Genomic DNA, 17,834 nt, shown 5'->3' with positions numbered 1-17,834 from the left:
TTTTTTTTTTTTTTGAAAATATATGGATGAAAATTTGATAAATAACGTTTTGTTTTAAATAATAATTTTGTTTGATCAGGTTTTTCTTAGAGTAAGGTATCAAATCCGATCTAAATTCTCTACTACACTTCATGCTACATTTCCTACGTCACAGATAAATTTTTTCAAAATCTCTAAAAATTTCAAGATATTATAGATGGCTAACAAATAATAACTAATTAGGAATCTGTACTGAATGATTGATATTTGGACATATATGTTGAAAGGGTTAGTAGATTATTTAACTTTTTTGAGACTGTTATTTAATGGAAAGCACATTAATAGGAAATTTCAAGGTTTCTTGTTCTGTCTTTTGTTGTTCACAAACTGTGGGCAATCACTTGAAAACAGTTTTTCCTCTCCCTCTTTCCCGAAACAGAAAATCTTCAAACTTGAAGTATAGTTCTTCAAAGTACAAATTTTGCAGTTTTAAGTTGAGTAAATTAGTAGGACAGCATGTTGCTCAAGGAGTCTTAAGTCAAGGATATTAGCTGTCGTTTTGCCATTCTAAAAGTTGTTAACTTTAGCAAGGGAAAAAGTTGGCTTCCCAAGCAGCTTTAGGATTAGACATGAGCTTTTCAATTTGTATTGGGGTTGAATCAACTACAACAGTGGCATTCACATCAATTTGTCTGTTACCATTCATTCTAAGACATGATCTTGAGTGCTCATTTGTTGTTTGATTACTATCATAAGGAAAGTCAAATTATTAGCCCGCAATTATCTGGTTTTGTTAATCCAATAATTCCATCGAACTTAAAAAGATGCAAGAACATATGGTGTGTGGTCCATTGGTACGGGGTACCAACTAATTTTTGTTGAATGAGAGAGACTAAGGCACTTGCCTTATTTTCCAGGCGAGCATCAGTTATATATACTGTTAGTAATCTAGACAGGGAACAATGGAACAAAAAAACTTAATTGAGAATTTCGTATTAGGTAATATGGCTGAGCTCTGTTGTAGATGTGTTAGTATTAAGCATCAATCTCCTTCTCCAGACACCAAGTTTCAGCAGTGGAGGAGGAGTTGGACGTCAGATTTCTAAGGTCAAACTCAAGCTCGAGAGCATGAAGTCGTTCCTTTGTTATGCTGAAAAGCGCAGAGACTCGGACGAAGGGGGGGATGCAAGTGAGGTACTCTGCAGCAAGGCCGAAGATGTGTTAGACGAGTTCTTGTACCGTATGGACAGCATGAAACAGGAGGGAATTCTGGGGTTCCTCCACCATGTTGTTTTGTTCCCGAAGAAGTTCTGGATAAGACAAAGAAGCCGCTGATTTGAAGATGACACGAGATCAAAGCAATCTCGAAGAGAAGCAAGAGATATTATCTGAGTCACGTGGGGGAAGATCCCCATTCTCATCACTCCCTCGATTATGCAAGTAATATTGAAGAAACAACTTTCTTTGTTGAAGCCTGAAGGTCCTGAATTTGTGGGAGTCGAGGAAGAAGACAATCAACTGTTGCAGTGGTTGACAGATGGAGAGCAACAGCGTGCTGTGATATCCATAGTCGGCATGGGTAGTTCCGGAAGACATCATTAGCAGCTAATTCCTTCAGTAACATTGCAGTGAAAAGATCTTTCGATTGCTATGCGTGGGTACATGTTTCCCAGAATTACGTGATTGAGGACATGTTAGGCAAGATGATCAACGAAGTCTCTAATTCCAGAGTGAACTGTAAGCCCGTGACCTCAAGTACGAAAACTTATACGCAGCTGGTGCAGACTCTTGTCGCTTTCTCGCGAGACAAAAGGTACTTGTTCTCGATGATGTGTGGAGCAGTTATTTGTGGAAGGAGATAAGCGTTTCCCTTCCAGATAAAAAAAAAGGGGAGTCGAGTTACTGTTACGACCCGAAAGGAAGACATAGCATCTTACTCCTATGTGGCATGCCCTCCATTCTCGGCCCCTATCAAGGGACTATGCTTGTACCCTCTTTATAAATAAGGCATTTGACAATGAAACTTGTTGCAATTGTCCTCCAGAACTCGAGGATATAGCTCGGGTATTAGTTGACAAGTGTGAGGGTCTACCTCTTGCAATTCTGGCCGCTTGATGGCTTCTGAAGATTGTCGAAACTAAAATAGAATGAAATTTACGAGAGTTTTAGTTGGCATATCAGCAACAATTCTATGCTAGATGAAGTGAAATGTTGGGGAATTACACCCCCGAAGCGATGCCGACCACGATGATAATAGTACCCAAAAATACGGAATAAAATAACCAAAAAGAACACAAAGATTTACGTGGTTCACCCAATATAGGCTACGTCCACGGAGCACTGCAACTTTTATAACTGGAAGAAATATTACAACAAGTGTATACACCAATACACTCAATATTTCTCACACTCCCAACCCGAGTATACCGAGAAAATAATTTCTCTAACTCACACAAAGAGAATTCCCGCACTCAAGAAAAAAATACACTCTTTTTTTCTATGCACTCTCTTTTTATCAAAGCTAAAAAGCTTTTGATTTTGAGATACAATAACTGAAGGAATTGAGCTCTATTTATAACTAATTCCCTCCAGCAATTTCTGTAAACTTCCGATGTGGGATGTTGTTATTTTTAATATTTTAATTAATGTGGGCTCCACCCACATTTATTAAAATCTCACCTAACAATTCTCTCAGTTGAAGACTTGATTTCAATCATGTTTTCACACCATCAGTGCAGCAGCTCATATATCTCCATTTATACTTGCAGTCCAACTGAAGTTGAACACAACTTCAGTTTGTCCATGGTTACCGTCTTCGTGAGCATATCGGCTGGATTTTTACTTCCAGGAATCTTCTCCAGCATCAAGACTCCATCTTCCAGCACTGATCTGATGAAATGGTACCTAACCTGTATATGCTTTGTCCTAGCATGATAAACAGGATTTTTTGCTAAATGAATAGCACTCTGACTGTCACAGTATAATGTGCTATCTTCAAGCTTCTGACCCAATTCCTCCAGAAAGGATTTCAACCATATCATCTCCTTGCTAGCTTCTGTAACTGCAACATACTCAGCCTCAGTAGTCGAAAGCGCAACAATCTTTTGCAGCTTAGACACCCAGCTTACAACTGTACCACCTAATGTGAACACATATCCAGTAGTACTTTTCCTACCATCCAGGTCACCACCCATATCAGCATCGACAAAACCCTGTAAGCCAAATTTTGATCTCCTGAAGCATAAAGAACAACTAGCAGTACCTTTCAAATACCTGAGAATCCACTTAACTGCTTCCCAGTGTTGCTTTCCTGGATTACTCATGAACCTGCTCACAACTCCCACTGCATGTGCTATGTCTGGTCTTGTGCACACCATTGCATACATGAGGCTTCCGACAGCAGAAGCATAAGGAACCTTATTCATACAAGTCTGCTCTTGCTCCGTCGATGGTGATTGTGCTTTGGTTAGTTTGAAATGACTAGCCAAAGAAGTACTCACAGATTTTGCTTCATCCATATTAAATCTGCTGAACACCTTTTTCACGTACTCTTCTTGAGATAACTTCAAGAATCCATTCACCCAGTCTCTGAAGATCCTCATTCCAAGGATTTGCTTTGCAGCACCCAAATCCTTCATGGCAAATTCCTTTGATAAATCTTTCTTGATTTTATCAATTTCTTCCAGACAAGCTCCAGCTATCAGCATATCATCTACATATAGAAGTAGTATGATATAAGAACCGTCAAACTTTTTCACATAACAGCAGTGATCAGCTTGACACCTTAGAAATCCATTTTCACTCATGAATCCATCAAACTTCTTGTACCACTGGCTTGGAGCTTGTTTGAGACCGTACAAGCTCTTCTGAAGTTTGCATACCATTCTCTCTTTTCCCCGTACTTCAAAGCCCTGTGGCTGCTTCATATAAATTTCTTCTTCTAGGTCACCGTGAAGAAACGCAGTCTTTACATCCAACTGCTCCAAATGTAAGTCTTCCTTCGCCACTAGTCCAAGTACAGTCCTGATAGTGGTTAATTTAACCACCGGAGAGAAAATCTCGGTGTAATCAATTCCTTCCCGTTGTTGGAAGCCTTTTACAACAAGTCTTGCCTTGTACCGCTTGCTACCATCATGCTCTTCTTTTAACCGGTACACCCACTTGTTATGTAACGCCTTTTTGCCTTGCGGAAGTTCTGTCAACTCCCACGTCTGATTGGATGACAGTGAATCCATCTCATCTTCCATGGCCAACTCCCACTTGGTTGAATCATCATTTTGCATTGCCTCTTCATAAGTCTCCGGTTCACCTTTGTCTGTCAGCAAAATATAGTGAAGTGCAGGGGAGTATCTATCAGGTGGTCTAATGGTTCTCAAAGATCTCCTGAGTTCAATCACCGGAGTTTGTGGGTCATCATCTTGTGCAGTTTCTTCTTCATCTTCCTGGTTACTGGTTTTCGATTCATTCACAGGAATGTTTGTCAATGGCACTTCATCAGTCTTCTCGACTTCAGGACATTCATCTCCAGCTCCAATGTCTGACTTGTCCTTGTACAGAAGTTTCTCATTAAAGATTACATCCCTGCTCCGAATGATCTTCCGATTTTGGTCATCCCAGAAACGATAACCAAACTCATTATCTCCATAACCAATAAAGAAGCACTTCTTTGATTTCGGATCAAGTTTTGTTCTGCTTGCTGAATCAATATGAACATAGGATAGACATCCAAACACTTTCAAGAAAGAAAGGTTTACTTCTTTGCCGCTCCAAACCTCTTCGGGTATTTTGTAGTCCAATGGTACCGAAGGTCCTCTGTTGATCAGATATGCTGCAGTGTTAACAGCATCAGCCCAGAATGATTTTGGCAATCCAGAATGCAATCTCATGCTCCTTGCGCGTTCATTCAAGGTCATGTTCATCATTTCAGCTACACTATTCTGTTGAGGTGTACCATGAATGGTTTTCTTCATCTTGATCCCGTTCTGTGCACAATATTTCTTGAACGCATCTTCATATTCTCCACCATTGTCAGACCGTAAGCACTTCACTTTCAAGTTGGTCTCATTTTCCACCATGGCTTTCCACCTTTTAAAGGTATCGTAAACATCAGATTTATTTTTCAGAAAATAAACCCAAACTTTTCTACTCGCATCGTCAATGAATGTGACATAGTATCTCGAGCCTCCAAGGGATGTCACAGGAGATGGTCCCCATACATCAGTATGAACCAGTTCCAATTTTGCTGCTTTCGGTTCTCTACCGCCTTTAGAAAAGCTCACCTTCTTCTGCTTTCCAAAGATACAACTTTCACATAGTTGGTGTTCAACAGTCTTTAATTCTGGTAGCTTTCCTTTTGACACCAATATCTTCATTCCCTTCTCACTCATGTGTCCAAGTCTATAATGCCATAGACTTGAATTGGCTCCAGCATCCACAGCTGCTAATGTGTCTCTGCAACTGGAAGTCATATACAGTGTTCCAGTTTTCTTTCCTCGAGCAACAATCATGGCTCCTTTGTTCACTTTCCAGGAACCATCCCCGAAGGTCACATTGTGGCCTTCATCATCGAGCTGTCCCACCGAGATCAGATTGCGTGTCAATTTTGGTACATGCCTGACTTTGTTGATTTTCCAGACAGATCCATTCGACATCTTCATCCGTACATCACCCATACCAACAATTTCCAAGGGTTTTCCATCAGCCAGGAAAACTTTTCCGTAATCGGCAGCGATGTAATTATCAAATACATCGCGATCACCAGTGGTATGAAACGAAGCTCCCGAGTCCATAACCCAAGAATCAACATGGCTTTCCATGGATAATAGCAGAGCATCATGTACTTCATCAGTGACAACATTGGCATTATTCTTCATTCATCTGCAGTTCTTTTTCAGGTGACCAGTCTCACCACCGCTCCAGCACTTCATATTCTTTTCAAAGATGTTTTTGTCTTTTCCATTTCTTGACTTGGATCTACCGCGCCATCGGTTGGAACTCCTTTCACCACTCCTGCCTCTTCCTCTGTTATCAAGATTTAGAGCAGATCTCGATGATGTTGCTTCACCCGAGTCTTTCCTGCGAACTTCTTCAGCAAGGATTTGATCTCTAACATCATTGAGTTGTAGTTTTCCTTTTCCAACAGAGTTGCTAACCGCTGCCTGCATCGGTTCCCAATTGTCTGGTAAAGACGCCAGAAGAATAAGTGCCCTAATCTCATCATCAAATTTGATGTCCACCGATGTCAGCTGGGATACAATCGTGTTGAATTCATTTATGTGTTTTGCCACCGAAGCACCTTCTCCCATCTTCAAGTTGAATAACTTCTTCATGAGATGTACTTTGTTGTTTGCCGGTGGCTTCTCGTACATGTCCGATAGAATGGTCATCATCTCCTCCGTAGTTTTGGCCTCCGCCACGTTATGTGCCACGTTCTTTGTTAGGGTCAATCGTATGACACCTAAAACCTGTCGGTCAAGGAGCTCCCAATCATCATCCTCCATCTTTTCCGGTTTCTTTCCTGATAGAGGTTGATGCAGCTTCTTACTGTACAGATAATCTCTTATATGTAACCGCCAGAACAAAAAATCTGTACCGTCGAACTTGTTGATTCCCGGTCCCGATCCATCATCTCCGGCCATCACTTCTCTAGCCTTAGCAAAAAATCTAAAAAATCTTTTCTGATGTGGAAGATCAGACAAAGCTGCAACCACAGAGCATACTCAGAATTCTTAAGAATTTTCACAACAAGGCTCTGATACCAGTTGTTGGGGAATTACACCCCCGAAGCGATGCCGACCATGATGATAATAGTACCCAAAAATGCGGAATAAAATAACCAACAAGAACACAAAGATTTACGTGGTTCACCCAATATAGGCTACGTCCACGGAGCACTGCAACTTTTATAACTGGAAGAAATATTACAACAAGTGTATACATCAATACACTCAATATTTCTCACACTCCCAACCCGAGTATACCGAGAAAATAATTTCTCTAACTCACACAAAGAGAATTCCCGCACTCAAGAAAAAAATACACTCTTTTTTTCTATACACTCTCTATTTATCAAAGCTAAAAAGCTTTTGATTTTGAGATACAATAACTGAAGGAATTGAGCTCTATTTATAACTAATTCCCTCCAGCAATTTCTGTAAACTTCCGATGTGGGATGTTGTTATTTTTAATATTTTAATTAATGTGGGTGGATTAAAATCTCACCTAACATGAAAAAGGTTATGTTGATTAGCTTCAAAGATTTACCATATTTTCTCAAGAACTGCTTTCTGTATTGTTGCTGTTTCTCTGCCGTGCATTGGGTTGGAGCAGGAAGATTGATTAGAATGTGGAAGGCGGAAGGATTTTTGGAAGAAAGAAAAGGTCTATCTCCAGAAGATGTGGGAAAGATCTGTTTGAAAGAACTCGTGTCTAGATGTCTTCTTCAAGTCGAGAAGCGTAACAGTTCTTGAGGCCTAAAGTATGAATAATGCATGACCTGATGCCGAGCTAGCTCTTTTCACCGCGGAAAAAGACCATTTCATATCTGTGTAATCCACAAGATCTCAAAGATGAAATAACAGCCCGCCTGATATCTATTCATGCTGACTCAGCTATTCAGTTTGGGCATGATATTAGTGAAGTTGGATCATTTTCCGCCTTCAATGTTAAAGATCCTAACAACCTCCCCCTGGACACTCTTTCATCTAACTTTAAATTATTAAGGGTACTAGAATTGAGGGATGGCCCGATCGATGATCGATAACATACCAAGAGCCATAGGTAAGCTATTCAATTTGAGATACTTGGGTCTCAGAGGAACTAGGATCAGAAATTTTCCCAATTCTGTCGGTAGGCTAAAGCATCTGTGCTGACGCTTGATATCCGAGGAACAGAAGTGAAGGAATTTCCCTATTTGATTGAAGGGTTGAAGAATTTACGGCATCTACTCATCTATGGAGGTTCCCCCAGTTAAGAATTCCTTTACATAAGAGGAGTGAGAGTCCCAATATCTTTACTCATGTTAAAGAATCGAACTTGCAAGTTGCGAATTGCCTTGAAGCAAATGTGGAAATAGTGAAGGGACTCGGGGAACTGTCTCAACTCAGAAGAATTGAGCTGACTAATTTGAAAGCGGAAAAGGGGAAAGATTTGTGTGCCTCAATCGAGAAGATGAAGCGTCTTCACCGCCTCCTTTTGATGACAAGTGATGAAAATGAATACCTCCAAGTGGAACAGTTATCATCCGTCCCTTTGGTTCTTCGGAATCTCACTTTGGTAGGGAGACTCAACAGTCAACACCGTTCCTCAGTGGTTCCAATCACTCCGAATGTGCTGCATTTACACTTACACTGGAGCCAACTGACAAATGATCCCATTCCGTATATCAGTAATCTGCCTGTCTTGGAGAGCGTGACTTTGATTAACGCAAATAGCCATGACAAGAAGCAGCTGAATTTCAACGAAGGGTTCTCAAGACTTTAGAGTCTATATATCTTGCTTGTTTTCCAGAACTAAGTGAGATTATAACATGTGAGGAAGTGATGCCAAATCTTAAGCGTCTGCGCAAAGCGCCCAGCTGAAGAAGGTTCCTCAAGGAATCGAATACCTCACAAATCTGGAAAGGCTGGACTTGGCACATGTATCAGAAGAACTAATTACGAGTATTCATGGATAAGAAAGTGTTGATTATTAAAAAGTGATGAACATCCCAGAAAAGAATTAGGGGAAGGCCCTTTGAGTACATGCAATGAAGTAAAAAGTCCCTGCTCTGGCCTCACCGGTATTCAATATTATTTTGTTTTATCGTAGGCCTGCGGTAGAACCCTTATTCGTTGTATATAAATTATTTTTTGATGCCTATTTGATAATATATGATTGTACACACACAAAAAAAAAATTCAAAGTCATATGACAATCATAATCTCGATCGCTTAATTGACAAGTGGTGAATGAATTGTTGGAAGATTCATTCACGAAAATACCGTACCGAAAACTCACTTGAATACATCAATGATTCGTGACAGATTTAGAATTAAACTCAACCAAACACCCGAAAATTTAATCAATCAAAACGAAACAGAAAAAAAAAAAATTTGTCATAGAAGGTAAAACCCTGGTCTCGATGTAGCTAGTCATCACGCGCCGCAATCTTGGTTTTCCTAAGTTTGACAGCCTTTTCAATTTCTTCAAGTTGATTAAACTCTAGGTCCTCCAGAATCATATCCCATGCGGGTCTCCCCTTCCCCAACGTCTCGTCGATTCTGTTCTCCACATCTGTCAGCGCGGGATTCTCGGGGATCCTCGATCCATCAAACAGGGTTACCGCACCCTCCATGGCCACAGAAGAAGAAGGATCGGCAAGGTAGCGCTTCAAAAGCGGATCGAATTCAGGATCACCATGGAGGTAGAGGTTTCCGGACGTGGAGAAAGCAATGATCCCTACCTGGGCGTCGAATTTCTCGCAGAAGGTCATAATCTTCTTGAAGAGGCCTAGCCGCCGTTTTGTGAAGGTTGTGTTCAGTCCAACTCTGTCCTCGATCAGCTGGATCCCCACCCTTCTATCTTTTCGTTTCCTTGGGTTTTCGCTGTCTTTCACTACTACATTATTTTCTGTGCTCATTGTGTCGATTATGTGACAGAGAAGCGAGACGACCGCCGCAGACACTACGAAAACTGGCCGTATATATATGTTCGTACGTACGTATTTGATTGGGAACTCCAACCAATTTTTTCGGCGGAAATCTACTATTTATCAGAAGAGATGATAGATTCGTTGTGATCTATACTTTTAAAATATGAACTTTAGATTTTATCTAAAATTGATTATAGAATTTATGGCGGAAATCTATGATTGATCAGAAGAGATGATAGATTCGTTGTCATTTATACTTTCAAAATATGAACTTTAGATTTTATCTAAAATTGATTATAGAATTTAGAAAATCTGAGTGATAAAATATAAATTGCAATTCTATATAAATAAAAATATATCTAAAAAGCAGTTGTTTTAAATTTTAAGGAGTGCAATTTGAAACGAAAAACACGGCTTGTAAATTGTGATCCCCTGTTTACCATATTTGAACGGATTAACTCTTAATATCAATCAATTGCTTTCCCGAAAGAAAACGCTCAAGGCATGTCAACCTTTTTTTGGGCATATAAAGTTATATTCAAATACCATTGATCTTTTTTTTTCTTTTTTTTTTTTTTAAATAGAAAACACCACAAATTCTTTTGTGATTTAATAATCTCTATATAAGTCTGATATAGCATAAGCTTTTAACAAATTTTTACGTCCGATCCACACAGAATAGCCTGAAAAATCTGAAAATAACCCATAAACTTGGAATATTTTTAAAAATGAAATTCAATTGTTTTTATTTACTTAAATAATGTCCATTTTTATAGGATAAAAATATAATTAACAGTATACGAAAATTATTTCCAAACTTTGAACTGTGACGCTGTAAAGGAAATTTTCGCCCTAAGAAATAATAATAATAATAATAATAATAATAATAATAATAATAATAATAATCGAAATCCAGACTTCCTTATTCAACTTGTTACCAAAATTTACCCAAAAAAAATAACAAAACAAAACCCAAGGATTTCTTGACCTAATAGCAAGGACGAAGCCTCAAAACCTATGTGATCTTGGATTCAATAATTTTGAATTTTATTAAATGAGACAAACCACATCCTCATGCGGTCCTGACATGAAAGAGTTTTGCAACATGTGAAAAAGTCTTAATAAAATCAAGACCCTTCCATTAAGTATAGTTCTTGCTTTGTATCGTTCTACAGACCCATTCAAATTGTACTTAATTTGGTACACTCAATTTGAGCCACTAGAGTGTTTTCCGGGTGTTAAGGGAACTAAGGACCATGTGTCGTTGGACTCCGATAGCTGCTAATTCACTTTTATGGCTTGAATCCACTCTTCATGCTTCGCAGCTTGATGATTGTGTTGAGGTTCATACGTAGATGCGATTTTACAATTAAAATCAATGAAAACTGTTGTCGTATGATGCTGTAAGCAAATAAATGTTTTCCCTTGAACTGGTGTTGATATCCAAACAGGCAGCTAATCTGAATTCCGAGAATTTCACTCCCGTCAGTTCTTCGAACCTGTAAAATAAAAAGTGTCACACCGCTATGCACTTTCTAAATAAATTGACATAAACCTCTCTCAAAAAACGGAAATACTGAAAAAAAATGTAACATATCACTTCACTTTCTAGCAACAAAAGTCAACGGAGCCGAGTAGAAAATAGAGTATTACCTCTATCCCCGGGAAACAAGCTCCCACCAAGTCTTTGTAAACAATCATGTTTGGGTTTTGAACGGGAAATCAACATGATTCTCATGTCGGGTAAATTCAGTCCGTTCTCCAGTGGATTTTTAAACTTGAAGCTAGAAAACGATTCAAATAAATTTTGTTGGACATCGGAAATGCCTGATTTGCTTGCGTCCCAGCTAACTCCTTCACCGGCTCTGTTAGCAAGTGAACCTCTAGCCAGAGCAGCTTCCGATGTTCCCATTCTTGTCACCATAAAAGCTAACACATCAATTAAATCATTATATTCTTCTGGTTTTTCATGCTTATGTTGATAAAAGCAAGCTATAAAAGATTTGTAATGACAAAACGATGGGTTTCAAATGTGAGCATTGTACCATTATGAGGGACCGTAAATATGTAATTGGTTGGAAGGCCAATGCCAAAACCAAGCAAAGTGAAGCCAACGTTAAATCCAATGCCACAGCCAGATCCAACATAACCAATTACTTCAGGGCCAAAGCCAGGACCCCATCCCACGCCGCAACCTATGCCTATTCCAGCTCCCCAAAAGGCTCCGTACGTTGGATGCACCGGGTTCCATCTTTCATATCTCCTGAAAATGCTCTTTATAATCATTTTAACCTGAAGTTGAGAAACAAAAGGAGAGAACGAAGAAACAATTATTGCAATCGGTGGGATATTAATCAAAAGTTAGCAAAGTGCACAAATTATTTCACGACAAGTGGTGTCTTCAATAATACAATAATACACTCGTGACAAGAAAGCTTCGCACTTCCAGTCATAACTTCTAATTCAGAAAATTATTTCACGACAAGTGGTGTTTTCAACGTTATGCTTCAGATTTTTTTCAGTACCAACTGTTGCTGATCAGGTATTGAGCAAACTTGAGCTTTGCTGAAATTAAAGAAACTTGGCAAGGACAATACTGAATGCTTTGGGAGAAAGTTCGCAGACTCACGTGCCTTCTGGCATTCACCCATTTTTATTGACTTGTAACTAACCATGTCATGCCCCAAGTATGAAGTGCGATATTGCCGAAGTATTCAACATTCGAAGATGCATTCATAAGAGCATCAAGCCTTGGAATGATAGAACCAGTTAATTTTAGTCAATAAATGCAAAGGCATCCTTCAATACATCCAGAAAACCATATGTTAAACTCATTACAAATCAACAGGTAAAATACAGAAGCAGAATATTAATTTTTTGTCTAAATTTCTAATGGGATTCTGTCAGGTGTTCATAGGTGATGAAATCACCTATAATTATTATCAACTCAGTTTTAGTACCCTATTTACTCTCCATTATCGCCTTGATATGGAACTAACTCATGACTTGCAAATGGAACTCATGTTTCACAATTACAATGAATTAACACCAATTTAACACCAAATGGGACTAGCTCGGTTTATCAAGGAGCAAAACAAGATTACTCTCACTGTATGTAATTACCCTCCAATCCATTTTCTGTGTACTGAAATTCACAAAACCAAAACAAGTGAAAAAAATTGACCAAAACATTAAACTTTATGTATAAACACTCTATAAAAATAATCTCTATTTTGCCATGTAAAACTTTAATTCAGATATAAAACACTCACACTCACATATATGCATTGTATATATATATTATATGTGTGTGTGTGTGTCCGCATATACAGTTATACACAGGCGCGTGCAGACAGTCGGCGGCAAAACCTATATGTTAAATGGTCGATTAAACAAAATTCCGACGAATTTAAATGGAAATTCTTTCCGAAAACATAACTGAGCACAAAGAAACATTAGAATTTTTTTATTATATACTCCATACCTGTGCGTGCTTGCAAAAACCCAGAGAAAAATGGTAAAAATCGTTTCGATAAGTCCGGTATGATTAAAATAAGCCATTGAAGAATTCAAACTTCAAAGTACCTGGAATTGGACGGGGTTTTCATGTGTCGGAGGTAAGCGAGTGTTAATGTGTCGCGTTCACCGTTCAAGCGCAACCGCAAGATCTTGCGGATATAATGAAAAACCTTTTTTTAATATATCTAAGCTTATGGGACCCAGTGACATGCAATAGAACGAAATCATAGCATATGGCCCTTGTTCCCGCTGCCCACGTACATCCAAGGTTCGAGAACCCAAATTAATTTTTAAATGTAATTATTTCGTTAAGGTGTGTGAGATTTTATTTCCAAAATCTTGGTATTATATTAAAAAAAATCGAAAATATTAAATAATATAAGATATTCAAAATTTTCAAATCAACATGTAAATCGAAATCAAGTATAAGATAATTATTATTCTCAAAAATCAAGGCTGAGAGGCAGCTTTTCTCAACAAAAAGCTAACAAATTTCATTATAGTCTAAATGAATATGTACAAGAAATTTTGAAAATTAAAGATAAAATATCTATTAATTGTTTAATTAGTTTTATATAATAACATTTATCAATAAGATTTAAATAATGAATTATATTTTCGATCATTTATTAGATTAATTTCAGATATTAATAAAAAAAAATTAGAGTCAACATTTTTTTATAACGGGAAATTGGGGATCAGTCCCCAGCCGTCTTTTTTTTTAGTGTTCAGTCCCTAGGTACTTTTTTAGTACCACATTTCCACATGAAGTGTACCACATTTCCACATGAAGTGTACCACAATTTGTATGACATAGTACCACAATTTTGTGGGTAGGGAGTAAACCCAAAGAAATATTTTGATCGGGGATTTTTCACCAACTTCCCCTTTTTATAACGTGATTATATTCATTCTTTTTTGTCTAGATCGGATATTAAGTACTTTGAAAGTTTTTATTGAAAAAAAAAACACTCGAAAGTTGAAACCTTCTACTTTCCCGCTCTGGTAAATTCTCCTGCTCTTCCTCTCACTCTCTTAATTCGGGAAATAAATATTGAAGTGCAAAATGAGGAAGAGAACAACGAAAAAAGCAGCGGCGGCGAAGAATCTGACTACGCCGCCGACTCCGGTGTCTGACACTGCAGCAGAAAGGAGTCCCACGCTGTCACCGGCGAAGTCTCCGGAGACACTGTTTGACTTCAATCTCAATGGACTGAAAAATATCGCCTCGTCATCGAAGAATAAGAGGAACGAAAAGCTGATGAATCCTACCGGACTTTCTCCTCAGACGTTGCAATCTCTAAAAAACGTGAGCACGATCAGTGATCTGAAAAAAATGGCTACCTCGAACCTGAATTGCATCAAGCGGAAGCTGGAGATGTCGCATTCTGAAATTTTGAAGGACATAGAGGCATCTCAGTCTCGCCTCCGAAAACGATACAAGGTCTGGCTGCTTTCGTTCTGATACCTTCCTCGTTTATATTTAGCTTCATGTGTGTTCGTTATTGACATTCGCTTATTGTTTATGATTTCAGTTGTCCTTGTTGGAAATTAAATCGTTCTTGATAATTTCTCTCAGCAGAAAAAGTTTACTTAGAATGTGGTTGATTTTTTTTAACAATGTCGTTGTAATTTGTTACAATAGCGTTCTCTCAACTAGCAAGCATGATTGGTTGGCATCTCCTCTCTGTTAAAGTTGATCAGAACAAGTGAAGCATAAACCACTGTACCTTGTTATTGAAATGTATTTCTTACTTCACAAATCTGGAGAGTGAACGGATCATAAAATTCTTTTAGAATGCTTACCTTGTAGGAGTCTGTGTACTTGAATTTATTCGACGATTCGATTATTCAAATAAATAAGATCCACTCTTCTATATTCTCTATTTGCAAGATCTTGTACTGAAGGGCAATTTCAGTAAGTAGTGACATCAGACGATTATATATTATTCCTGACATGTATTTTTATCTTACTCTTTTCACCATCTTAGCAGAGGCAGACCCAAGCATGTCAGCAAGTGATGGATGAAGCAGAGAAGGAATATGAGAAGATTTCTGAGAGAATCAAAGATGGTCAAGAAGCAATGATGGTGAGGAAGCGATTATTTTTAAGACATCTGATTTGACATCAAGTCCTTCCCTGCAGTTGTAATGTCACACTCTTCTCTTATGTTGTATTCTCTCAGGCTTCATATGCAGAGTTTATAGCGGAAGCACAAACCACAGCATCTCGTCGTAAGCTTGTTCTATTTGCTAATCTTTCATGTCTAGTTACCATTGCCTACCATTTCACTACAAGCGCAACAAGATGTTTTCTCATCTATTGTGTGTTTTTTTTTAAAATTTGTTCTCTTCTCTATCAAAGTATTTAGTTGTGTGATTCTTTAAATTTTATTAGTAAGATTGGAGTCTATTTAACAATTAATACATACATTCAAGACACCCGTCCCTTTACACTTCACAGCTTGCATAAACATTCTGTACTGGCTAATTTGTACACTAACTTGTTGCATGAACAAAGTGTGGCTCGCTAGAATTATTAATGATGATGTGCAATACAATAAAGATTAAAGATATATTACTGCAGCCTGAAGAGCTACTAGTTCCTTTTACCTATAATTTGTTTTAAATTTCAGTTTGCGAAACATCTATCCCTGTGCTTCAACAAACTTGTGAGAAAGGAATTGCTGCACTTAGGAGCCGATATGGGATCTCATCCACCATGGTTTGATAAATGGAGTTCTGAGGTAATTACATTTCCTTTGTCATCTATCTCTCATTATTGTTGGAGTTATTGTGCTTCTATTCAAATTTATTGATACTTTTTTTTTCAGATTAAACTGTCTTTTGTTTCATACTCGAGTGATGATTGAATGAATCTATGAACTTAAAACAGGATTTTGAATCCCTGAGCTTAGAAGACCTAAAATTCCTATCTAAGTTTATGGTGATCCTATAAAATAAAAGCTAATGTGTGGAGTTAAAAATCTGAACGATATTTGGCTAGTAAATTGTTCGCATGTGACATGTCCATCAGATGTCTTTCACCGCTGACCTCTATCTTCTTGTTGCCCTTAAGAACGGAATATTTCGTCATCTATCACCAAAATATATATATATATATATATTAAGTTCCTTCGCTAAGCATTTCTTTTGACAGGATTTAAATGCATGCAAAATCGTAGCACGAAGGCGTGTGAAATGGCAATCTGGAATCTTCGGTAGCAGCAATCTTACCAGCTTTTAATTTGTCCATAAAACTTATCTACTTTTAATGTTGAGTCCGTTAAAACTATACTCTTTGCGATGGTTAATAACCTGATTCTGATAGGAGCAGTGATTTTTACTTTAGATAATCAAAAAATGGCAATTTCCTGCTTGATTCCATGTATCTACGGATTAAATTCGGCTATTATTTGACCTTGAAATACTTTTAGATTTAAAATCAGATAATTGATACTAAAAACCGGATGCTTAAAGCATCCATCCATGATTTTTTAAACAAGGCATTTAAGGCGTAATGCCTTTTTTTAGGCTTTTAGTAGATACTGTTGAAAGATGGGTGTTTTTCAATGAAATACTGTCGTTTAGAAGGAATATTACTCGTTAGAGCGCAATTTAACCCCGAAGTTTTGTAGAGTACAAGAAAGTCACGTAGCGATTGAGGGGCATAATGGCAAATGTGCTCACCTTCCTTGAACCAGATAAACTCCAGTTTCCAAAATCGGTGGACACCATATTCACCAACCAATTCCTGTAATGGGAACCTTTTCATATTCCAGAGCATTAACCTTACTATTCCCAACTCCGTTAACCACAACCAAACAAGGAATCCCATTCCCAATTCTTTGTCCACTCCCATCCAAAAACCAATCCCAATTCACACACCTTAATCCTGTTTTAGCCGCTCTAAACTCTCCTAAAGGCTTTGGGGCCAAAAAAAACAACCAAGAAATCCAAGAAACCTAAGAAAGATTATGAGAGTGACGATGATAATGAGGAAGAAGATGATGAAGAAGTGGATAACAGAGAAGGTGTTATCCCAGTCCCCAGAGATAGTGACTAACAGAATGATGAGCAGGATGGGATTATCAGTTGGAATCCCACTTTTCATTGGATTACTGTTCTTCCCATTCTTTTACCATCTCAAACTGGGATTTAAAATTGATGTTCCCACCTGGATACCCTTCATTGTGTCGTTTTCTTCTTTGGGACTGCTCTTTTGGGGGTTAGTTATGGAATTGTGTCTTCTAGCTGGGATCCAATGAGGGAAGGCTCTCTTTTTGGTTGCAATGAGGCTAAAAAGAATTGGCCTGTCTTCTGGCAGTCGATCTGGAGCGGATCAAAAGAGAAGTAGGATGCGTATTCTATCCCCTTTAGTTAGAGCGGTTGAAGATTCTAATGTTTCTGATTTGTTTATTAGATTTCTGGTTTTTGTGTTCATTGTGATATTTTCATGGGCTCCCTATGTTCTAACTCAATTTTCTGAGATTCACGTGAGATGCGAAACTCATCGATGTTTAGATATTCAAAATCGGAACTAGATTTAAATGCAAATGTTTAATGGATCACAATAATTGTCTTCGCGAATTTGGATTAATACTGGATTAAATCTGGCTCGAGCGTGCCATCAAGCTGAAGCAGCAGATGTAGGAACGCGAGCAGAGTAGTATAAATCTCGATTATATAGGTTACATTTTTTTGT

At 38.1% G+C, this 17,834-nt stretch overlaps 4 protein-coding genes and 1 pseudogene across 10 annotated transcripts; 3 read left to right on the top strand and 2 right to left on the bottom strand.

Annotated features, from left to right (window-relative positions):
* The first annotated feature begins 7,718 nt into the window (after window positions 1-7,718).
* LOC140967982 (disease resistance protein RPM1-like) lies at window positions 7,719-8,460 on the top strand. Its single transcript, XM_073428810.1, has 2 exons — window positions 7,719-7,758; window positions 7,910-8,460. The coding sequence occupies exons 1-2, from the start codon at window positions 7,719-7,721 to the stop codon at window positions 8,458-8,460; spliced, it is 591 nt and encodes a 196-aa protein (XP_073284911.1).
* Window positions 8,461-9,106: 646 nt separating this feature from the next.
* On the bottom strand, window positions 9,107-9,598 carry LOC140967981 (agamous-like MADS-box protein AGL61). Its single transcript, XM_073428809.1, has one exon. The coding sequence runs from the start codon at window positions 9,596-9,598 to the stop codon at window positions 9,107-9,109; it is 492 nt and encodes a 163-aa protein (XP_073284910.1).
* Window positions 9,599-10,718: 1,120 nt separating this feature from the next.
* LOC140967976 (cadmium-induced protein AS8-like) lies at window positions 10,719-13,325 on the bottom strand. 7 transcript variants are annotated; one of them, XM_073428790.1, is made up of 5 exons: window positions 13,196-13,281; window positions 12,136-12,409; window positions 11,656-11,902; window positions 11,264-11,539; window positions 10,719-11,109 (listed from the first exon to the last, which is right to left on the bottom strand). In XM_073428790.1, exons 2-5 carry the CDS (start codon window positions 12,283-12,285, stop codon window positions 11,096-11,098), a joined length of 687 nt encoding a protein of 228 aa, XP_073284891.1. In that variant the 5' UTR covers window positions 12,286-12,409; window positions 13,196-13,281; the 3' UTR covers window positions 10,719-11,095. The 7 variants fall into 7 exon arrangements, with proteins under 7 accessions (XP_073284891.1, XP_073284893.1, XP_073284896.1 ...); XM_073428792.1 differs by lacking the exon at window positions 12,136-12,409 and having other exon boundaries at window positions 13,196-13,325; XM_073428795.1 differs by lacking the exon at window positions 12,136-12,409 and having other exon boundaries at window positions 13,095-13,258.
* Window positions 13,326-14,102: 777 nt separating this feature from the next.
* On the top strand, window positions 14,103-17,624 carry LOC140967992 (protein PAM68, chloroplastic-like; annotated as a pseudogene).
* On the top strand, window positions 14,196-16,002 carry LOC140968015 (uncharacterized). Its single transcript, XM_073428850.1, has 5 exons — window positions 14,196-14,573; window positions 15,121-15,219; window positions 15,316-15,372; window positions 15,766-15,876; window positions 15,964-16,002. The coding sequence occupies exons 1-5, from the start codon at window positions 14,196-14,198 to the stop codon at window positions 16,000-16,002; spliced, it is 684 nt and encodes a 227-aa protein (XP_073284951.1).
* Window positions 17,625-17,834: the final 210 nt, after the last annotated feature.

Source organism: Primulina huaijiensis, unplaced genomic scaffold (assembly GCF_012295235.1).
Source record: "Primulina huaijiensis isolate GDHJ02 unplaced genomic scaffold, ASM1229523v2 scaffold32015, whole genome shotgun sequence".
In the NCBI taxonomy this organism is placed as follows: Eukaryota; Viridiplantae; Streptophyta; class Magnoliopsida; order Lamiales; family Gesneriaceae; genus Primulina; species Primulina huaijiensis.
This window is presented reverse-complemented; position numbering and strand designations above follow the sequence as displayed.

What these genes read in the sequence shown, in the direction of transcription:
- LOC140967981 (XM_073428809.1), bottom strand. Translation starts at nt 9,598, where the DNA reads ATGAGCACAGAAAATAATGTAGTAGTGAAAGACAGCGAAAACCCAAGG.
- LOC140967976 (XM_073428790.1), bottom strand. Translation starts at nt 12,285, where the DNA reads ATGGTTAGTTACAAGTCAATAAAAATGGGTGAATGCCAGAAGGCACGT. An exon ending in TACCTGATCAGCAACAGTTG is followed by an intron (nt 11,903 to 12,135) that starts GTACTGAAAAAA and finishes TCTCAACTTCAG; the next exon opens with GTTAAAATGATTATAAAGAG. An exon ending in ATTTACGGTCCCTCATAATG is followed by an intron (nt 11,540 to 11,655) that starts GTACAATGCTCA and finishes TTGATGTGTTAG; the next exon opens with CTTTTATGGTGACAAGAATG.
- LOC140968015 (XM_073428850.1), top strand. Translation starts at nt 14,196, where the DNA reads ATGAGGAAGAGAACAACGAAAAAAGCAGCGGCGGCGAAGAATCTGACT. An exon ending in GCCTCCGAAAACGATACAAG is followed by an intron (nt 14,574 to 15,120) that starts GTCTGGCTGCTT and finishes TCACCATCTTAG; the next exon opens with CAGAGGCAGACCCAAGCATG. An exon ending in CAGCATCTCGTCGTAAGCTT is followed by an intron (nt 15,373 to 15,765) that starts GTTCTATTTGCT and finishes TTTAAATTTCAG; the next exon opens with TTTGCGAAACATCTATCCCT.
- LOC140967982 (XM_073428810.1), top strand. Translation starts at nt 7,719, where the DNA reads ATGGCCCGATCGATGATCGATAACATACCAAGAGCCATAG. An exon ending in TAACATACCAAGAGCCATAG is followed by an intron (nt 7,759 to 7,909) that starts GTAAGCTATTCA and finishes GAAGGGTTGAAG; the next exon opens with AATTTACGGCATCTACTCAT.